The 21,928-nt window shown below is 47.9% G+C and overlaps 1 protein-coding gene across 10 annotated transcripts in view; it reads left to right on the forward strand.

Moving 5' to 3' along the window:
• RIPOR2 (RHO family interacting cell polarization regulator 2) overlaps positions 1–21,928 on the forward strand; it is a 230,227-nt gene that overhangs the window by 197,061 nt on the left and 11,238 nt on the right. For 9 of the 10 annotated variants that reach the window (XM_053904843.1, XM_019425286.2, XM_019425291.2 and 6 more), the window contains 7 exons: positions 2,830–3,507; positions 6,728–6,909; positions 9,621–9,792; positions 12,470–12,605; positions 14,649–14,810; positions 15,822–15,980; positions 18,247–18,449. In XM_053904843.1, coding sequence (XP_053760818.1) covers positions 2,830–3,507; positions 6,728–6,909; positions 9,621–9,792; positions 12,470–12,605; positions 14,649–14,810; positions 15,822–15,980; positions 18,247–18,449 — 1,692 coding nt within the window. The other variant, XM_019425292.2, reaches the window with a different exon arrangement.

Here is a 21,928-nt window from a genome sequence, read left to right on the forward strand (position 1 = left end):
TTATCTTGGTTACCTGGATATTTGGAACCTCTCCCCCTTCTGAGCTCTGCTTCATGGATCACAGAGTGTACTTGACCCAGCCCGGGTGGGCTCGACAAGAGGACTCGCTGTTTCTAGACACAGCTCTGGCTGTGCAATCGCGGGAGATGTTCAAGTTTATTAGTCTCCCGTTTTTACAGAAGCTATGCGAGTGTATTTCTGGCCTCAGTTATTTGTGGCATGGTTACCAAATTAATAGAACATTTTCAAGGGCTTGGATTTGTGGGTAGAGATTCTTTTAAAATAATCTATGAGAACTGAAGCAGAACAAAGCATCCCGTCTTTTGAGTGAAATAGCATGAATGTTGTCAAGTCTCTTAAGATAAATGCCTCCCCCCCAAAATTGGTAGCATTATTCATAAGTACAGCTGCCAAATATTGTGAGATCCTGCGTTTTAGGAAACAGGCTCGCTTGTCTCCCCTCCCCCACCCTTTTCTTTTGAAAATGTTAAACCCAAGAATAGTCTAATGAACTTTCACCTAGATTCAACACCAGAAGTCCTTTCTAAGAGCTTTGTTTTCTCTTGCCACACAACACAACCACACACACACACAACCACACACAACCACACACACACACACACACATACAACCACACACAAGTCACACATACACACAACCACGCACACACACAACCACACACACATACAACCACACGCAAATCACACATACACACAACCACACACACATACAACCACACACGTACAGCCACACACAAAACCACACACACATACAACCACACACAAGTCACACACACAACCATGCACACGCAATACACCCACACACAACCACACACACACACAACCACACACAACCACACACACAACCACACATACACACACACATACAGCCACACACAAGTCACACATACACACAACCACACACACACACAACCACACATGCACAACCACACACACACACACAACCACACGCAAATCACACATACACACAACCACACACATACAACCACACACAAGTCACACACACAACCACACACACGCACATACAACCACACACACACAACCACACACACACACAACCACACACACAACCACACACATACAGCCACATACAAATACACAACCACACACACATACAACCACACACAAATACACAACCACACACACACAACCACACGTATACAATCACACACACAACCATACACATACACACAACCACACACACATACACACACTACCACACATACACATACAACCACACATAACCACACACACACAAACCACAAACATACACACATACTACCACACACACAACCACACACACACGCACAACCACACACACAACCACACACACATACAACCACACACAAGTCACACATACACACAACCACGCACACGCACATACAACCAAACATACGCAACCACACATACACACAACCACACACACTACAACCACACACATACCACCACACACACAACCACATACACATACAACCACACACATACAGCCACATACAAATACACAACCACAGACACACAGCCACACACACAAACCACACACACATACAACCACACACAAATACACAACCACACATATACAACCATACACATACACACAACCACACACACATTCACACACTGCCACACACACACACATACACATACAACCACACATAACCACACACAACACAAACCACAAACATGCACACATACTACCACACACACGCACAACCACACTCACAACCACACACACACACAACCACACACACACACCACACGCAAATCACACATACACACAACCACACACACATACAACCACACACGTACAGCCACATACAAATACACAACCACACACACACAAACCACACATACACAACCACACACACACACACACACCACACGCAAATCACACATACACACAACCACACACACATACAACCACACACATACAGCCACATACAAATACACAACCACACACACACAAACCACACATACACAACCACACACACACCACACACACACACACCACACGCAAATCACACATACACACAACCACACACACATACAACCACATACAAATACACAACCACACACACACAAACCACACAACCACACACACACACAACCACACACATACCACCACACACACAACCACACACACAGCCACACACATACAGCCACATACAAATACACACCCACACACACACAGCCACACACACAAACCACACACACATACAACCACACACAAATACACAACCACACACATACACACAACCACACACACACACACAACCACACACACATTCACACACTGCCACACACACACACATACACATACAACCACACATAACCACACACAACACAAACCACAAACATACACACATACTACCACACACACAACCACACACACACGCACAACCACACACATAACCACACACACGCACAGCCACACACACACACACACACACACACACACACAATCAACAAATGAAACATTAATATGAAAGTGCCGGTTGTTTATTTTAATGATCTCGTATCTTGTCTGCACACAAACCACACCAAGCATATAATTTGTATTTAAAAATAATGGTGTCAGGGCTCCCGGGGCTCAGTCGGTTCAGCGTCTGACTCAGGTCATGATCTCACACACGGTTCACGAGTGCGAGCCCCGCGTCGGGCTCTGTGCCGACAGCTCAGAGCCTGGAGCCTGCTTCGGATTCTGTCTCCCTCTCTCTCTGCCCCTCCCCTGCTCACTCCCTGACTCTTTCTCTCAAAAATAAAGAAACATTAAAAATTTTTTAAATAATAACGAGACGCCTTTTATCCACAGTCTAATCTACCCGATGACGTCTTTGAAAACGGCAAGGCCGCTGAGGAGAAAACGCCACTGTCTCTCAGCTTCGGTGACCTGCCCAACGAGGACTGCGCCCTCACCCCGGACCCAGCGGGCTCTCTCTCCGGCGCGGGTGCGGCAAACCCCGAAATCACCATCACCCCCGCAGAGCTGAGCCCCAGCGGCCCGTCCTCCCACAACGAGGGCACGGAAGACTCCGGCTCAGCATCTTCCAGAAACTCCTCGCGAGAGGGCCGGGAGGCCAAGCCGCCCCCGGAGGAGCCCCCAGCCGGGCCCAGGAGCCCCCCGGAGCGCCGAGCGGCGGCAGGTGCCGGGCCGGAGCGCCTGTTCCTGGAGAAGGAGGTGGCCGAGGCGCTCCTGCGGGAGTCCGACGAGGCGTCCGAGCTCAAGCCGGTCGAACTGGACGCTTTTGAAGGAAACCTCACGAAGCAGCTGGTGAAGAGGCTGACCTCGGCCGAGGCGCCCGCGGCCGCGGACAGGCTGCTCTCCGAGGGCTCGGTCAGCGGAGAATCCGAAGGCTGTCGATCCTTCCTGGACGGAAGCTTGGAGGACGCCTTCAGCGGGCTTTTCCTTGCGCTGGAGCCCCACAAGGAGCAGTATAAGGAGTTTCAGGATCTGAACCAAGAAGTCAAGCATTTGGATGATATTCTAAAAGTAAGTACCGTTTCAGGGAAACCAGACTAGGTTTGGAGAGAGGCGTCTGAGGCCAGCTTCTGTGCAAAGTTGCGTATCTATCTTTCCCTGACCGATAGATAACCATCCTTTGGCGCTGACCTTTCCACCCCGGTAGCACGGGTTAAGTTTCGTTTTTCCTCACAACAGATCGACGTACCTAAGACGATCAGGAGTTAAATTAAACAGCTCTGAGGAGTGGCTGAGCCCCTTCGGTCCCAGAGTTAGTCACTGTAAACCCATGTGATGTGATGTGATGTGATGTGAAACGGAGGCATTTTGATGCTCATAATGTCACTGGGATGCTACTGGATAGGATCCCTTCCTGACTGATCAAGACTTAGGCAGGGGTGGAGCCATGGGTCTCTCCCCTCCGCAACCCCCCCCCCCCCCGCCACAGGCCTCCCCGCCAGCCCCGGGCACTGCCTCCAAAGAGTCCCTTCTCCAGACTCGTCCCAACCAGTGAGTCGGAATCTGAGACAGATCCAGCACCAATCGTCATCTGCTGTGTTCTAGAAGCCAGGGACCCCCAAGTCCACCAGAGATGTCCTTCTCAACCCTGTTCCTGATCAGACAGCTCAGTGTGGACGTGGTGGGAGCGGAGAGCAAGAGGGATGATCTCCGCACAGGCGGGGGTTCCTAACGATGGGATCATTGTTGCTACACCGGAATGTATGTTTCTACCGGGCATACAGATTAAACTTTTGAAAACACGGCACAAGAAGACAGGACCTGATTTTGTCCCGAATCCCACACCACTTCTGTGTCCTTTGCTACTCTAAGGTTGCCACACAGGAAAGAAATCGGGTCCTTTTCCAGGAAACAGCAATTCTTTGGTGACCTGTGCTGTAAAATAGGCTTGAAAATAAGGTGCCAGTGGAGAGCCGAGATTCCACCCACAGAAGGCTGTTGTGTCCCTTGGAATGACTGTTTTTGAGATGTGGTCTTCTCAGTGGCCTGTGGGAAGTACATTTCCACACATTTCCAAGGCTTCTCTGACTCTCTTAGCCTTCTCAGTCGTGCTCCCCTAGCTTGGAGCGGGATTTGTCCCCAGGGCAGATGAGACTTCAATCCCAACTCCGCAGATCGTCTAGTGCCCATGACGGACTAATTCAGTTGTTGGTATAGCCTCTGAGAGGACGCTCTGAATCTGCCTTTTGTAAAACATAAAAGTGCCAGTTCAGGACCCGTGTGTTCATGCTGCTTGCCTAGTACTCCAGTGAAAACATCTTCTAACCCCCCAACAAGCTCTTATCTGCATAGGTGACCAGCTTTGCTTAGTGGGCGAAAGGTGTTCAATTTAAAGACAACTGACCCCACCTCTCGCAGATGCCTTCGAGAAAGCAAGTGGAGATACCAGTTCCCATTTCCAGACATCTGGATTGCTGAGAAGTATCTGGGCCCACCAGGAAACACTAAGCACCCCATCTGTTAGTCTTATAAAAACCTGGGGGTCACAGATTTCTTTCCAGAGTGTTATTTCAATCTGCTGTTGTTCCAGAACGGTCATGCCTCTAAAATCCTTTACTGTCCCTCCCTTCGTTATGATCGATATGTAAACGCATCCATACCGTGCCAGGTCAAGTTCAGCAGATAGCTCCTTAAGAACGAAGACCCTAGAGGTGGGTTGAGTCTGGACCGGCTCCTTCTACCTGTCTGAGACTGAAAACAGCATTCGAGTTGAGGGCTGGGGCAAATGGCTTTAGATCCAGCCAGAATTAAAGCGTCAGCTGGACAAAGCTTTCTCTTTTCTCCCCCCCTTCACATTCCTAGGATGCTAAAGCCTCTTGAGGATCAGAAACTAAATGATGCTGCCCCTGGGACGGAGATCACTGAGGGTGAAGGAAACAACTCTGATTTAAAAGACCGAAAGGCGGTTTCCCCCGTGCTTTTGTGCCATCTTGACAATCAGAGACAGCTCTCTGCGAGGCGCTGCCTGCCTTGTGTTGCGAAGTCAGCGAGGAGAGCCCGAGAGGGTGGACATGTAGTTCTTCTGACTCACAAGACTTGTCCCGTTCAGTCCGCCCCAGCGTCCGTCCTCTTGAATATTTGGAAGGACTTCTTTCCATCTCTGTGCCCGTAGCAACTGGCGTTACGCTGTTTGTCTTGCTTCTGTCTGTGTCTAGCAATACAGAATTCCCCAGGCCCTAGGATGGGTTTGCCCACAGTATCCCAGGGCCCAGTCACGGAAGTGACGGGATTTGTTCCGGAGAGGAAGCAGGGACCCTTCTTGCCGGGCCTGTACCCTTCCTTTTCTCCTCAGCGCTCAAAGAAAATGATATGCCGTGAATGTAAAATTAATTTGAAGTCCACTTGCCTAGGGAGTATGAGTTAAGTCTGAGTTTGAGTAGTTTTCTCTTCCTGGGGTTGTGTTTTTTTTTTTTTAATCCTTTAGAACAGGTTCCTTGGGCAGTCAGCTCCTGTCTCGGGACACTGCACACGTTACAGATTGGTTACTATTTGGCACGGACTCCGTGACTCTCTAGATTTGTCTGCTGGTTGTATTTTCTTTGGAGTTGAGCTCTAGGCAGAGGGGTACGGCAGTTCCGTTTCCCAAGGCTTTCTGGGCTGTAATGTTTTCTCAACTTTTTATTCTAAACTTTCAAGCAGAAGTAGGGGTGCCTGGGTTGCTCAGTTGGTTGAGCGTCCGACTTCAGCTCAGGTCATGATCTCGCAGTCTGTGAGTTCGAGCCCCGCGTCGGGCTCTGTGCTGACAGCTCAGAGCCTGGAGCCTGCTTCAGATTCTGGGTCTCCCTCTCTCTCTGCCCCTTCCCTGCTCATGCTCTGTCTCTCTCTGTCTCAAAAATAAATAAAAACATTAAATTTTTTTAAATAAAAAATTTCTTAAAAAACTTTCAAGCAGAAGTAGAGAGAATCCTGTAACAGCTCCCAGTGCGCCCATCCCCCAGCTTCCACGATGTCAGCTCACGGCCAGTCTTGTTCCGTCTGTTCTCCTCCCCGCTTATTTCCCTCCAGATCATTTTGGAACAAATCCCAGATCCTGTGTCATTTAATCCATCGTTGTAGTTTTTTTTTTTTTTTAATGCGAAGATTTTAAATGCATTTTTTTTTAAATGCCAACACCAACAAAAAATAAAAGCTTGGAAAAAAAGAAAGTGTCGCATCTCAGATCGAGTGTTGCCTGTTGTGTTTCTGCTTCTGGATATGTTGACCTTCTCCCCGATGCCTTCTGCCTTTGCAGTGTAAGCCAGCCGGAAACCGCAGCCGGTCTTCCAGTTTAAGTCTTACAGTCGAAAGTGCTTTAGAAAGCTTTGATTTCCTGAACACCTCTGATTTTGACGAGGAGGAGGATGGTGATGAGGTTTGTACTGTTGGAGGAGGCACGGACTCGGTATTTTCAGACACTGAGACGGAGAAAAATAGGTAAGTGTCAAGTCAGCGTCCGCTTACCTCTCTTCTGAACAGTGGTTCTTTGTTAGTCTCAGACGGGACCCGTGCACATCTCCAGGAAGAGAAAACTCCCTACATGAATGACCAACTGGCTTTCAATTCCCTCTTATTGGCAAGGGCCATTTTTAAATGTTGTTCATCTCTCTTGTGTTGTCAAAGGGAAAATGAATCACCTTTCTTCGCTGTAAATAAAGGGGAAACTTTTGTATGGGCATGTGTCTTGTGCACACCGATACCTTGGAGGCTCCGGGGGTCGACAACTTGCCCCCAGTGCAATGAATTCCAAATTAACTAAGCGTGCTATGTGTCTGGAGAACTCTTACTGGATGATCCACCTGTACCTGGTTCTCCTCTCTTTGCGTGTCTTATTTCTTATCTCTTCATTTTGTTGTGCTCTGCTTTTTCCACCCCTGTATCTCTTGCTCCCTTTGGCAAAGTTGCTGTACGTTAACCTCATCCGTGCACACGTCAATGCCAGGTTTAAGTCCAGGCACATAATTGCCTCAGAATGTAACAGGGATGACCAATAACTGAGAACGATTTCTTCTGCTTCTGCAGCCCAGCAGGTGGAGAATGAGGCCTTCTCTGGGGAGGGAAGGGAAGAGGAAGGGGGATTGTTGTCACCTTCTCCATCAGCCTTCCGTGTGCGGCCACACCTTGTCTTTGGCACTAGCGTCTGGGGTCCATTTTGTAACTTGAACGAAGCAAACCAAGCACAGTGGAATATGTTCACCTTCACTACACACACACACTCACACACTTTCCCAAAGGAAAGGGCAGATTTTCACCATCTTGACTTTTGCCGTGTTATGTAAACAGGTTTTCAAGTTACGCCGTCACAAACCTCTCTGTGGGTGATGTTATGTCAGTGTTTTGGGGTTTTCTTGTTCCTGGTGGTTTTCTTCTTCCAAAACCAGGAAGAGAAAAAGTGAGAACTAGAATTTATGCTTTGAGCAAACTGAGGACACTGCAAACAAAAGTTACTAAACGAATGCAACGTTTAAGCGATGCCCCTGCATTCTATGCTGAGATTTCTCCAGCTTGATCGAATTTGTGAAATGCTGCAAAACCAAAAATCTGTCTCCTCGTTACATAATATGTCAGAGTCAGACATCAGTCTAAGCTTCGTTCTTCTGGCTCTCAGAAGCATTTTAACAACAAAAACCTCGTAGATTTGGTACGTTTTATAGAACATTGCTATTAAATTGACTGAATCGATCAACTTTAGTATATGTCCTCAGTGGTATTAGGGAAAATTGTGAAAATTGTGTGTTTTATTTTTTTGAGTTTATTTATTTTGAGAGAGACAGAGATAGCACAAGTTGGGGAAGGGCAGAGAGAGAGAGAGAGAGAGAGAGAGAGAGAGAGAATCCCAAGCAGGTTCCGTGTTGCCAGCACAGAGCCCCATGCGGGGCTTGAACTCACGAAACTGAGATCATGACCTGAGCCAAAACCAAGAGTCGGACGCTTAACCAACTGAGCCCCCCAGGCACCCCCATGTGTGAGTATTAAATATGTGTTGATGGCCGGGATGCAGGCACAGTGCTTTCCCCTGGAGGCAGGTGTGCAGTGGAGTAAAGCGTCCAGTGCCTCTTAGCTCAGGTTCACGATCTCTTTAAATTATGGAGGCTGGAGGCCAGGAACCCAGAAGCCAGCAGCTGCCCGGTCGCTGTCTAGCCATGTGAACAGGACCCCACGGGGGACACCTCTGCCCGTCAGTCCTCCCAGTGTGAAATGAGACAGCTCTTCCCTCTTTCCCACACAGATTAATTTTAAGAACAAAATTGGATCATAGAGGCAACATATTTATTTGTAAACGTAAGTGCCCGTCACGATCCCAGGTTTAGACAGTTCACCAGCAGGGAGTAAACAAGGTAGGAGAGGCAGAACCAAGCTCTGCCTTGGAAGAGTCAAATAAACGCCTTTTAGCCTTTGTCTGGGGTAGAACATCATGCCTCCTGTTGGCAGTTTTCCTTTTTCCTTCTCTTCTAGTAGCAATTGATCTGAGGCCAAAAAAAAAAAAAAAAAAAAACCTTGACATTATTTCTTAATGGAATTGCTCTTGGGAAACCACAACTATAGAGGACAATTTAATCCCAGGATATTTGGCAAAGCGCCCCATCCCCAAAGCAAGAAAGTGTAACAGGTGCACCATGAGAGCAGATTCCTTGGTGAGCCTGCTTTACAAATGGTTCACTGCTGGGGGCAGCTGGGTGGCTCAGTCTGTTAAGCGTCCGACTTCAGCACAGGTCATGATCTCACAGTTCATGGGTTCAAGACCCACGTCAGGCTCTGTGCTGACAGCTCGGAGCCTGGAGCCTGCTTCGGATTCTGTGTCTCCCTCTCTCTCTGGCCCTTCCCCACTTGTGCTCTCTCTCGCTCTCACTCTCGCTCTCTCTCTCTCAAAAATAAATACACATTAAAATTTTTTAAACATTGATTCACTGTGCTTGAGAAGCAAATTCTGGAAGCAGTTTCTTTGTGTGATCTTTTAATACGGCACATTGGTGACTGGGCTGAATCAAGAAGTAGCTTTTGAAAGGTCTCTCGGTTTTCCAAGGTAGGCTAGCGACAGCCTCTTTGCGGTAGGTGCTACTTGGGGCCTTCTGGGAGCTTCGTAGGGTTGACCTGGGGTTTCCCCGCTGAAAGAAACCGCTAACGTTGCGCTCACCTTCCTGCTTCAGCCCTTACAGGTCGGTACACCCAGAGGCCAGGGGGCACCTGAGCGAGGCGCTGACAGAAGACACAGGAGTCGGGACCAGTGTGGCCGGAAGCCCCCTCCCCCTGACCACAGGAAATGAGAGCCTGGACATCACCATTGTCAGGCACCTTCAGTATTGCACCCAACTCGTTCAGGTGGGCTCGGCGACTATGTTTGTTTTAGACCCCAGGCGCTTTATGCACCAAGAATGTGTGCTGCCTTTTTTCAGTTTTGCCAGAGAAATGAACATTCAGGAATATGAGAACAAGCCTGCTTCGCTTTGGGCCGACTCGAAAGTTCTGATGGCCCTGGCCATCCTCCCTGAACCCTGGGTTTTCTATCTTGAAACCTAGCTCTCCGCACTCGAACATGCAATAGGTTAGCTCTTGATTTCAAATCATTTGCCAAAAGAGAAGAGTAACGTGACTAAGGGGAAAAAAATTGCATTGTGCCATCTACAAACGGGTGGACTTCGAAAGCCAGTGTTACAGGGCACACGGTAGTGTGAATATTGTCACTCCACCTGGACGGCTAAAGGCGAAATGGTGCAGGATATAAACACGGTTTCCCAGATCTTGAATAAGTACGTATTAGCAGCGAGAAAGAATAGTTCCAGAGGCCATTATCGTTGCCAGGTAGGCGCTCGTTCTGGGACGCCATGGGACTTGTTTTTCTTCTCATTTCAGGCTACTTACCTGTTAAGATTTTGCAACAGTGAAGCGGATATTTTGAAATTCTTTGGTTGCAGGAAGTGCGTTAGCTCCCCTGAACAAAGTGCTCCCCACCTCCTGCCCCAAGCATCTCCTTAAATACTTCCTCCTCGCCTGGTTGCTTGTCTTCCCCAGCCTGTTTGCATGTGTGGGGAACAGGATGAGAATGTGAAAGCAAATGTGTAATGGTCTTCAGGGGGATTGGCCAGACAGGAAGGGTGCAAAACTTAAATAAATAAATAAATAAATAAATAGTCAATCAATCAATCATGCTCCTAAGAGCATGGGACCAAGTGGCAGACAAGAGGCAGGGTAAGGAGGAGGGGGGTCCCAGAGAGGCCAGAAGTGGGTTAGTGTGCTTTTTCCATAACGCACTTGTGATGAGATGGAGAATATACTTTTCCTCCGTGAACAAACAACCCCAGAGTCACCTCAGACACTGTGGGAAACTGGTTGGCAATTACGACTCTTACCGCTAGGTTGGCCAACATCCCAGTTGATCTCTTCTGTTGACTGTTGAATTTGCCAGCCATTTACTGACAACCAATCTGGCAGAAGGTCCAGTGGTTTTTTTCTGACCAAAATGGGAAAGGGTTGTTGTTTGCTTATAACTATTCTCTATCCAACCACTTGAATAAGATGGTTTTCACAACTCTTCGTCCTTGCTGAGCCTGATTCTGTGCTGAGCACACTACCTGTTGGCACTGTAGAGGTAAAGTCATTATCTTGTGAGACATAAGAGAATTCTCTTCCATGAAGGAATGAATGTTTTCCTCTCAAAGACTAATTGACAAGCAATATTCAGTGCAATGCAGTTCGTGAGTTTGAGCCCTACATCAGGCTCTGTGCTGACAGTGCACAGATCCTGTTCGGGATTCTCTCTCTCTCTCTCTCTCTCTCTCTCTCTGCCCCTCCCCTGTGCACTGTCTCTCAAAAAATAAATAAACTAAAAAAAATTTAAAAATATTCAGTGCAGCGTTCTTCCCGATACTCAGACCAGACCATGACCATGACCATAACAAGTCAACCCCACTGTGGGGAAAATCAGCATCAAAAAAACAGAAGAGGCACACGTACAGAGATGTAAAGGATTAAGGATTAGAAACGTAATTTCTAGCTCACACCCACTGCCTAATCGGTGAGTTTACATCTTCATTCAGAATGTAATTGCAAAGAGAAAAAAACAGGCATCCCATGTGGACCATATGTTATGCCTGAAGTCAGTTCGCTTCTACTTGTATCTACATATGTGAAAGGCATCAGCACATAATTGCCACACTAGGCTCGGAGATTGGAAATCATATGTGCATAGAATCTACATGGTTTAGACAGGGGAGGATGGCAGTACAGGTCAGCTCCCTGCATCCATACCCACCAGGTGACTGGACAGGTCTCTGAGGCACACAGAAAGGTCTAGAACCTTCAGGCAACAAGTGACTTCTGTCCTCTCTCATGCCCTTTACTCTTGTGACCTGCACTCAAATGAAATCAGTTACTATTTATGTGGCCTTGGGCATGCTACCGGACCTCTCTGTGCCTCAGTTTCCCCAGCAGTAAAATGGAACATCAACAGTACCCACCTCCTAGGGTGGTGGTGAGCAATGACATGAGCTAATACATGGGCTCAGACCAGTGCCTGGTACATAATCAGCACTTGTTAATTAGAATGAGAAAGCCTTGATTATAGTCATGATTATTATACCACACATTCTTCATTTCCAGCTTGAAAACAAAGAAAGAAATCCGTGCTGGGAAAAATTACTACTTGGGAAAGCAATCTTTCTTTATCTGTGTTAGCACACAGATAAGCAGCCTGAATATGCCTTCGAAGTTTCAAAGAGGATTTACAGAGCCTCAACTTGATAATAACCTTGTGGCTCTATTAGTGAAAAAATCCCAGAATCCATACAGGCACGGAAAAAGTTGAGAGGCAACAAAAACACGTGTGATTTCGTCAGGTGTTGTAACTGGCACAGAACGAGGAACGTTCTCACACCGGCACAGAGCACCGTGCAGGTGTATTTAGCGTGACGGCCGTGTGGGGAAGGACGGGGTTGGGTCGGGAAACCTCCGCTGACGACAGTGGGCGTGATTGACACGGCGGCTTCGTTTGTTTCATCAGCAAATTGTTTTCTCGAGCAAAACCCCATTTGTGGCGAGCAACCTCTTGGAGAAGCTTTCTCGGCAAGTCCAGGTGATGGAGAAACTGTCGGCCGTCAGCGATGAGAACATAGGGAACATCAGTTCTGTCATTGAAGGTAAGCACGTGTGTGCCACACCCCCAGCCTCTCCCTTGCTCCGTGGGGCCGGCAGGAAGGCATAACAGTGGAGGCATGGCCAGTGTCCAGTGCCCACCAGCGTGGACTGGTGCCATCTCGTTAACACTGCGCCTCAGCCTTCGGAGTCGAACCAGCAGAACACGGTTTTTTCCGTGGGGCCAGCCCCCCACCTCCGGAAGTCAGACACCCGCGTCTAAGCAGAACCAGCGTGCGCCTCGCAGGCAGTCTCACGGACTTTTTCTGCCAGCGCGGTTCCATTTGGGGGACAGGCGACCGGGACCGTGCTTGTGCCGTGTTGCTGGTGAAGACACAGCTCCCACAGCAGCTGACTGGCAAAGGCAGGACACTCCCCAGCTGTCCTTGGAAAAGGTAGAAATACGCTGGCAGGCTCTCAGGAAAGTCCCCGGTTCCAAGAGGGTTAGGTGGAGAACTTGACGTGGGGAAGCTGCCTTTGAACTTGCGTGGTCTGGCCACAGAGCTCTTTATAAAGACAGGAGTTTTCGTCTTTGTTCACAGCACACATCCCGTGGAGGTAGTGGGGTGCCAGACTCTTCTCTGGGTCGCTCAGACCCAGCCTAGAAGAGACCTCCCTGTAGGTTCCCGTTTTAGATTTGTGCCTCCCGCATCCAGTCCTCCTGGGAGCCGGTGACCTCGGCAGGTGTCTGAGAGACGTAAAAGGGGACAGGAAGCCGAGGATGCAAGTGACTCGCGTCCTCCCGGCTCCCAGGCACCTCCTCATGGTCCCAACCGCATGAGGTCACGACCTCACGGTCACTGACCGTGTGCTGCCTACACGGTGCTCTTCGCCTTTTCAGCCGGAGAGGCCCCCCCAGGCGGGTGTCACACTCCCCCAGCCCACCTCCTGATGTGTTATGGCCCCTTCAGAAACATCTCCTGAGGGGTGATTCTCTGATCCTGTCGCCGGGTTTGCAGGAAAGTTACGGCGGGGGGGAGATGGTGAGAGCATCTTCCGAGAGGAGGGCTGCTGGGTTTTCTCTCACCGAAAGCAAACAGCTTTGCCTTTGCTGTGTTTTCTTTGCCGCCCGGGCTAGATGAGCTCCCGGTCATAAGTTCCTTGCCCTTTAGAAAATCTGCCAACTACAGAGGAATCTCGTAGTTCCAGTTAAAAAACAGTCTTTAGGGGCGCCTGGGTGGCGCAGTTGCTCGAGCAGCCGACTCCAGCTCAAGTCATGATCTCACGGTTTGTGGGTTCGAGCCCGGCGTCGGGCTCTGGGCTGACAGTTCGGAGTTCTGTTGACAGTTCTGGAGCCCGCTTCAGATTCTGTGTCTCCCTCTCTCTCTGCCCCTCCCACACTCATGCTCTGTCTCTCTCTTTCTCAAAAATAAATAAACATTAAAAAAATAATTTTAAACCACAGTCTTTAGGGGATGCCTGGCTGGCTCGTTCGGTGGAACAAGGAGACTGTGGTTCTCTGAGTCATGAGTTCAAGCCCCACGTTGGGTGTGGAACCTACTTAAAAAAAAAAAATTTAGAGGCACCTGAGTGGCTCAGTCCGTTAAGCATCCAACTCTTGATCTCACAGTTCACGGGATTGAGCCCCGTGTCAGGCTCTGTGCTGACAGTGCAGAGCCTGCTTGGGATCCTCTCTCTCTCTCTTCCCCTCCCCCCCCCACTGTATCTCAAAATCAGTAAATATTTTTTTTATGTAAAAACCATAGTCTTGGGGCTCCTGGGTGGCTCAGTTGGTTAAGCATCTGACTTCGGCTCAGGTTACGATCTCACAGTTCATGGGTTTGAGCCCCGCATCAGGCTCTCTGTTGTCAACACACAGCCTGCTTTGGATCCTCTGTCCCCACCTCTCTCTCTGCCCCTCCGCCGCTCTCTCTCTCTTTCTCTCAAATTAAAAAAAAAAAAAAAAATTTAAAAAAACTTTTAAAAACCACCATCTTTAAAAAAGGGGGGGGGGGCAGTGATGCCTGCCCCACCCCCACACAGGCGCATCTCTTCATCTGCTTCGTTCCAACTGTGTGTTGGGGGTGGGGGTTGCTCTTCTTTTCCAGCCATCCCAGAATTTCACAAAAAGCTGTCTTTGCTGTCATTCTGGACGAGGTGCTGCAGCCCGGTGGGGGTCTACCACAGCTCGGCTGACAGAGTGATGAAGCAGCTGGAAGCCAGCTTTGCCAGAACTGTCAACAGAGAATATCCAGGACTCGCAGACCCAGGTACAGGGCAGGGGCGGGGAGGAAGGGGTCCGCCGTTTGGTTTGAGAGCGAGCACTGGCGGGCTGCCCCTCACCGCTTCCCCAGCAGCTAGCCCTGGAGAAAAGGCTGACTCTCCGGAGAAGACGTCATCTGTCCATCATCTACTCTAAGAAAAGAAAGAGCACGAACGCGTTCCAACTCAGAATCTCAGCGGTGACTTTTAAAAGCACTGTGCGTCCGTGTTGCTGTATAGGTGGCTGTATATGTTTTTCATTAAAATGTTACCAACAGGAGCGTGTCCCATGGTGGAACCACTTGGGAAACAGTTTGGCAATTTCTACTAAAGCTAAATATACCTACCCTATGATCCAGCCATTCTGCTCCTAAATATGTCAAGGGAGATAGATGCTTATAGTCACAAAAAAGGTTCACAGCACCTTTCTTCACAAGAACTGAAAATCAGAAACAACTCAAATGCCCACCAACAAGAAAATAAATGTGTTGTGTATGTGTGTGTGTGTATAATGTGTATGTATATAATATTGTATATATGTATATATTGTGTATTTATAGCATCAGTCATACAATAGGCTATCACACAGCAATTTTTAAGAAGAATAAACTGAAAGCAACAATGTAGGTGAATCCCACAAATATTTTATTGAGTAAAAGGAACCAGATACAAACAGTATATACTGTATAATCCCATTTATATGATGTTCAAGAACAGGTAAAGCTGAGTCCTAGTGATAGAAGTCAGATTATCAGTTACCTGTGGTGGGGGTGGGGGGATCTACAGACTGAGATGGGGGCATGAGTCAACCAGGTGGGGTGCCAGCAGTGTTCTGTTCTTGACCCAACGCAGTTACACAGGTATGTATACGTACGTCCAGTAATCGTCCAGCTATTCACTGAGGACTAGCTCGTCTCGCGTACTGTGCTCTGCCGGACCCCACGGTACAAAGACAGACAGGTGGACGAATGAGTGCTCGTGGCACTTCAAAGCCTCTTTGTGTTTCTCCTTCCAAACAGTGTTTCGAACCCTGGTGTCCCAAATCCTGGACCAGGCTGAGCCTCTGCTCCCCTCCAGCCTCTCTTCGGAGGTCATCACCGTTTTCCAGTATTACGGCTACTTCACCAGCCACGGTGTGAGCGACCTAGAGAGCTACTTGAACCAGCTGGCCAAGCAAGGTGGGACGTGTTCTTTCGTTGCACCGTGTGGTGGCTCCATGTGGAGTGAGCTCTGGTCTTTTCAGCCATAGTTTTTAGGGCTGGTAACCATTTCTTCCCCCAAGTCAACAGCTGGGATGAGATCAGCCTTTTCAACGACTTCTGGACCCCTAACAGTAGTGAGCCTCTTGGCAATGAACCAGGGGTGTACCGAGAGCATCCTGATCACGCAGCAAGGATACGACATTGACCAGAAGCTGATTTAATGATGTAATTTCTTCACGAATGTATTTGCCGTTTGTGGGATCGAGCCTACAGGCAGTACTGTGTTACGTTGCCCTTTGTGGAGGCACTTTCATAACAGTCCGCAATGGGATTCACGAGAAGGCAGATGGGGCGACATGTTGGTCAGGAAAGGAGATGGAAAACCACGTCTCGGGCTGTGTCTCCGGGGAGGGTGCAGAACGGGCACCAGCACAGCGGGGTGGCCTGAAGTTCACGATTGCCTTGCTTCTTGCGTGGTGTCACATGCCGAAAATAAAATAAGCAGCTGCAATGAGAGGAAACCTCTTTGGGGGCAGAGCCAGGCGTGAGGGGCTGGGTCCTGGCTCCCCAGTCTGTGCTCTGTAAATCCACCCAGACTTCACCGCTGCCGGTGAAAGGGGGTGGGATTGCAGCGTGTTCTTTAGGAGTAGACGGGTTGGCTCAGCACCAGACTTAGCCCTTCCCTCCAGAACGCTGAACCCTGCACTGACAGGTCCGTCACAGAGCTCACATCCCAGTGAGAAGACGCACTTTCTCCCCCCGACCCGGTGCCTAAGCCAGCCCGAACACAGGAGAGTCTACGTAGCCCTCATGATGAGTAAATGCTGGTCCAGAGTTCTAGAAGGAGAACCGAGGCGGGAGACCACAGGATCTCACTTGAGGATAGTATTCCTATCTTCTCTAAGTTTGTCACTGACTCTAAAGCAGTTTTCTGAGTAAATTTCTCTACTGTTCAAATGACATCAATAGCAGCTGACATCCCTGAGCCTCCCCCCGACGGTCCCGGGGGAAGGCGTACCTACTTACCAGTAGGAGTGGAGGAGGACCGTGGAGAAACCCTAACCCTGTACATGTCTTTTTTGTTTTCTTCTTCCTTTAAATAAGAAAAAGGCCCTCATTATTTAAAAAAAAAAAAAGACTAGAAAACAAAAAAGTACACCTAAAAATATTCAAATCACCTACTATCTTACTTTTAAAATTTAATGTATTTAGTTGGATATGCATGGATTTGACATTTCAAAGCTAGGATGACCTATTATAAAGCATTCAGTCCTAGCTTTTATTTGGTATTATATCCCATGTTATCCTTTGAAAGTTTTTTCAGTTTTGGAGTATCCCTGCATTTGGGTGCATGCGAATATAGTTGATGATTGTTGAACAGTTAGGTTGTTTTCCGTGATTTGTTTGTTCCATTGTTATACATAATACTGTCTCGAGACCTTATGCTGTGGCATTTATTTAAAAAGCAGTGAAATGACCACAACATCCCCAGCAGCAGAAATAGGAAATTAAAGCCAAAAAAAAAAAAATCTCAAAAATTCACTAATGTGTCCATTGAATAGTGGATGCTGTCTACTGATGGATCGTGAATTTTAGGTTATCGTTTCCCATCTGTACTGACCAGATACACTCTTATCCTAATGTTTCGGTGACAGATGCCTGCACCGGGTACTTTATGAGGGATCAGAATACATTCCTTGGTCATGGAACATCATCAGTTTGTCCAAATGGGACTCAGAATTTTATTTTTTATCGTATCATCTCCATATTCCAGCCAACCAGCTGGATTTCTCCATCGGGGCCCAGGTGCCCGAGTGCAGACAGAGAGAACATCAAGCTGGGGTCACTCGGGGCCAGGGGATTGCCAGACGGGTATGGCTAAAAGATCGGCAACAGAGTTGGCTCTCATTGGGAAGATTTTATTTGTAGTAAACTACAAGTTTACTTGTAGTTCCTTCGCTGTATATTTTTACATTTGACTATTTAATTCATCTAGAAGTTATTTTAGTGGCCGTACAAGATGGAGATCTGCCTTCGCTACTCCCTATTAAGGTTTGCCATTTGCCATAATAGAGTTACTAGAATCATGCCCTTTTCTCACTAACTGAAAACATCACCTTCATCATATGCTGACTTTGCGTACGTGGGTCTGTTATTACATGTATACTTGAGTCGTATAAAAAAAAGTGAGTGTGTTACCTTACAATCAGAAAGTGAACTCTGCTTTCTTTTCACTTCCTAGTTTCCTTGATTCAGACCCTGCAGTCGCTGAGAGATGAGAAACTGCTCCAGGCCATGAGTGACCTTGCACTGGGCAGCCTCTCGGCCCAGCAGGAAGTACTCGGGACCCTGGCTGTGCTGCTGACTGGCGATGACCAGGAAGCCCGTGAGGCTGTGATGCTGTACTTGACCGCAGCCTCCAGAAACGAGCACTTCAGGGAAAAGGTAAAGCCCCAAACCACGGACATCAAGCCAGAAGCTTCTTTAATTTTCTATCATTTACTATTAATGTTTTGCCAAATGTTTCTTATAAAAAAATAACTTTCTTCTGCCTATTAATAATACATACCCTGTAACACAATTTAAACTACAAAATATACTGTAAATATTTTAGTGCCCATAAGTCCAGCCCCCAGAGAAAACTGTTAGGGATTTGGTGTACATTCCTTCTAATGTTCTTCTACGCATATGCTAACGTCTATAATTATTTTTTTCTTTTTTGTTAATATTTATTTATTTTTGAGAGAGAGAGTGTGAGCAGGGGAGGGGCAGAGAGAGAGGGAGACACAGAATCCGAAGCAGGCTCCAGGCTCCGAGCTGTCAGCACAGAGCCCGACACGGGGCTCAAACTCACGGAGTGCAAGATCATGACCTCAGCCGAAGTGGGACGCTTAACCGACTGAGCCACCCAGGCGCCCCTATAATAATTTTTTTTCTTAAATGAGATCACACTGTTCTGTTGCATAACTGAGTTTTTAAATGTAATAGATCATGGTTATTTTCCTTGTTAGAACATGTTGATCTACTTCATTCTATTTGAGGGGTGAATGTGCATCTCAGGGTATGGATATTCTATAATTTATTATCTTGTTCCATACTGATGGGCCTTTGTGGAGATCCCAACTCTGAAAAATATCATGATGAGCATACAGGCACACACAGTTTGTGACTTGGCATCGGTCATCAAACCATTGAGTCAAAGAACAAGAATATTTTTAATTTCGAAAGCCATCACTCCTTTTTGCCAGGGGAGAGGAGGTTGACCCCTCCGTGGCTTTAATTCAGTACCAGCCGGGTGTAACAGGCATTGGCAATTCAAGCACACAGGGGCCCCGTACAGACAACGGCTCGGTCCCCTTTATAATCTGAACAGTTGTTCTAAAAATCAGCTCATGCCCAGTAAAATCAGCTCAGTAAAATCAAAGTTGGCCCCTTCTTGTCCTGGGAAAGGTCAAATGTTGACAGCTGAGAAGAGCTTAACTTCTCTGAGGTGTCAGCTAAGCTGGGGAATGGTGGGATGTTTGTGTCTCCACAAGACCTTCCATTCTAAGGTCATCTGGGCCCAAGAGCAGGGACTTCATGTTCTTCTTTCCTACAAAGCTCCAGTCTTTTCTGGGATTTGCTCAACAGGCTGTTCTATGGGCCAATCATCCTCACTCTACTGAAGAGAGAGGAGGAAAATTAAAGGCGTGTGACCGCTGCTGGTAGCAGCCTATACAGACACAGTCTTCTGTGTGTGGGATCATGGTGCCCTTTGGTCGTGACAAGTGCCCTTTGGTCATGACAAGGACCCATGGTCTAGCGTCTCCTTAGATAAAGGCAGCCTGGGGCACCTGGGTGTCTCAGTCGGTTGGGCATCCAACTCTTGATTTCGGCTCAGGTCATGATCTCACGGTCCATAGGATGGAGCCCCCCATCAGACTCTGTGCTAACGGCGTGGACCCTGTGTGGGATTCTCTCCTCCTCTCTCTGCCCCTCCCCCACTTGCTCTCTCAGTTTTACAATAAATAGATAAACATCAAAAATTAAAAAACAACACAGAAAACAGTAGCAACCACAGCAGTTACAACACAGCCCTTCTTTGGCTCTTCTGTATGCGCCTTCTACTTTTAGGGCACATGCCACTGGCCACATGCTCTCTCTTTATTCCAGTTCAGCTCTCATTGTTATGCCCTTGGATTCGTTTTCCACGAAAGAGTGTCCCCTTGCAGATGGCTTAGACGACACACTAGTTAAGAAGCTAGAAACTTAGGTACCACCTAGAAATGTTGGACCCACCGTGCCCAAACCTTGAGTTCTTTCCATTTTTTCTTGTATGAAACAGCAAACGTTGGCACATTAATTCTGTACTCACATGTGAAGGGCTAAAGCAAATATAAAAATACCTAGGTGAGAGCTGGTGTTTCTATAAATCTTGAACCTTTGAGAACCCGTAGCTACTGAAACTAAAAGTTGTAGGTTGGTTCACTTTTGATGCTTTTTGCTCCCCCACCCCAAACAAGTAGAAGATGTCCATCCTTTCCAGTTGTACCGTTGTGTTGGGATGTTGTTTCTCCAATCATCTGGGACCTGCCAGAGGAGATGCTCGCTGTCCTGTTCAGTGTCAGGGACTTCTTGCTTAACAGCACAGCTTCTCTTGGCTTCTTAGAACTCCTACCAATTGTGGGGCACCTGGGTGGCTCAGTCGGTTAAACGTCCGACTTCAGTTCCGGTCACGATCTCACGGTTTGTGGGTTTGAGCCCCACGTCGGGCTCTGCGCTGACAGCTCGGAGCCTGGAGTCTGCTTTGGATTCTGTGTCTCCCTTTCTCTCTGCCCCTCCCCTGCTTGTGCGCGCTCTCTCTCTCTCTCTCTCTCTCTCTCATAAATAAATATTAAAAAAAATAACTCTTATCGATCCAAATGTCACAGCAGCCACCTCTTCTTGGGCCACTGCTCAAACCCAAGTGAGCAAGATGCTGCTTACGTGTCCTGTGAGATGGTATATCTCTGCAAGGCACAGAGAAGTGCCACATGCTTTCTCAGGCCGGGGAACAGCGCCCAGTTCCCACTCAAGCCAGCAGAGTTACGGGCTTCATGCTCACAGGGACAGTGTGGTCCAGAAGTCCCATCTACAGATCCTGTTCCTGGGGCACCTGGGTGGCTCAGCTGGTTAAGCGTTCGACTCTTGGCTTGCGCTCAGGTCATGATCTCACGGTTCATGGATCGAGCCCCACGTTAGGCTCTGTGCTGGTGGTACAGAGCCTGCTTAGGATTCTCTCTCTCTCTCTCTCTCTCTCTCTCTCTCCCCCTGTCTTTCCTTCTCCCCCGCTCATATAGGCACACTCTCTCTCAAAATAAATAGATAAATAAACATTCAAAAAACAAAACAGGGGCACCTCGGTGGCTCAGTCGGCTGAGCATCCGACTTTGGCTCAGGTCATGATCTCACGGTTTGTGGGTTCAAGCCCCGCGTCAGGCTCTGTGCTGACAGCTCAGAGCCTGGAGCCTGTTTCGGATTCTGTGTCTCCCTCTCTCTGACCCTCCCCTGTTCATGCTCTGTCTCTCTCTGTCTCAAAAATAAATAAACGTTAAAAAAAATTTAAGGGTGGGGCTGTTGTCCAGCACTGAGAAAGTAGGCTGTGTCTCATCACAACTGGGAGGGACCACCACAGTGCTAGGTGCCATCCCATGAGCAAACACATCAGCAGGTGTTTGGTTACACTTTCAAGCTCTTTCATCCAGGCACGATGGTGGCACCAGAGTTGATGGGTGCTCACTCAGCGCAGGGTATCATTCTAGGTGCTGTAAGAAATCAAATAAGATTAAAAAACAAAAAAAAAAAACAAGATCTTCATCTTTTAGGGAGCTTCAACAGAAATGGAGTCACTGTTGTATCTCCTATAAACAAATACATGAATACGCAGATGTATATAAGAATAACAG

The sequence above is a fragment of the Panthera pardus genome, unplaced genomic scaffold, assembly GCF_024362965.1.
Source record: "Panthera pardus isolate Hobbes unplaced genomic scaffold, ASM2436296v1 HiC_scaffold_17, whole genome shotgun sequence".
Taxonomy (NCBI): Eukaryota; Metazoa; Chordata; class Mammalia; order Carnivora; family Felidae; genus Panthera; species Panthera pardus.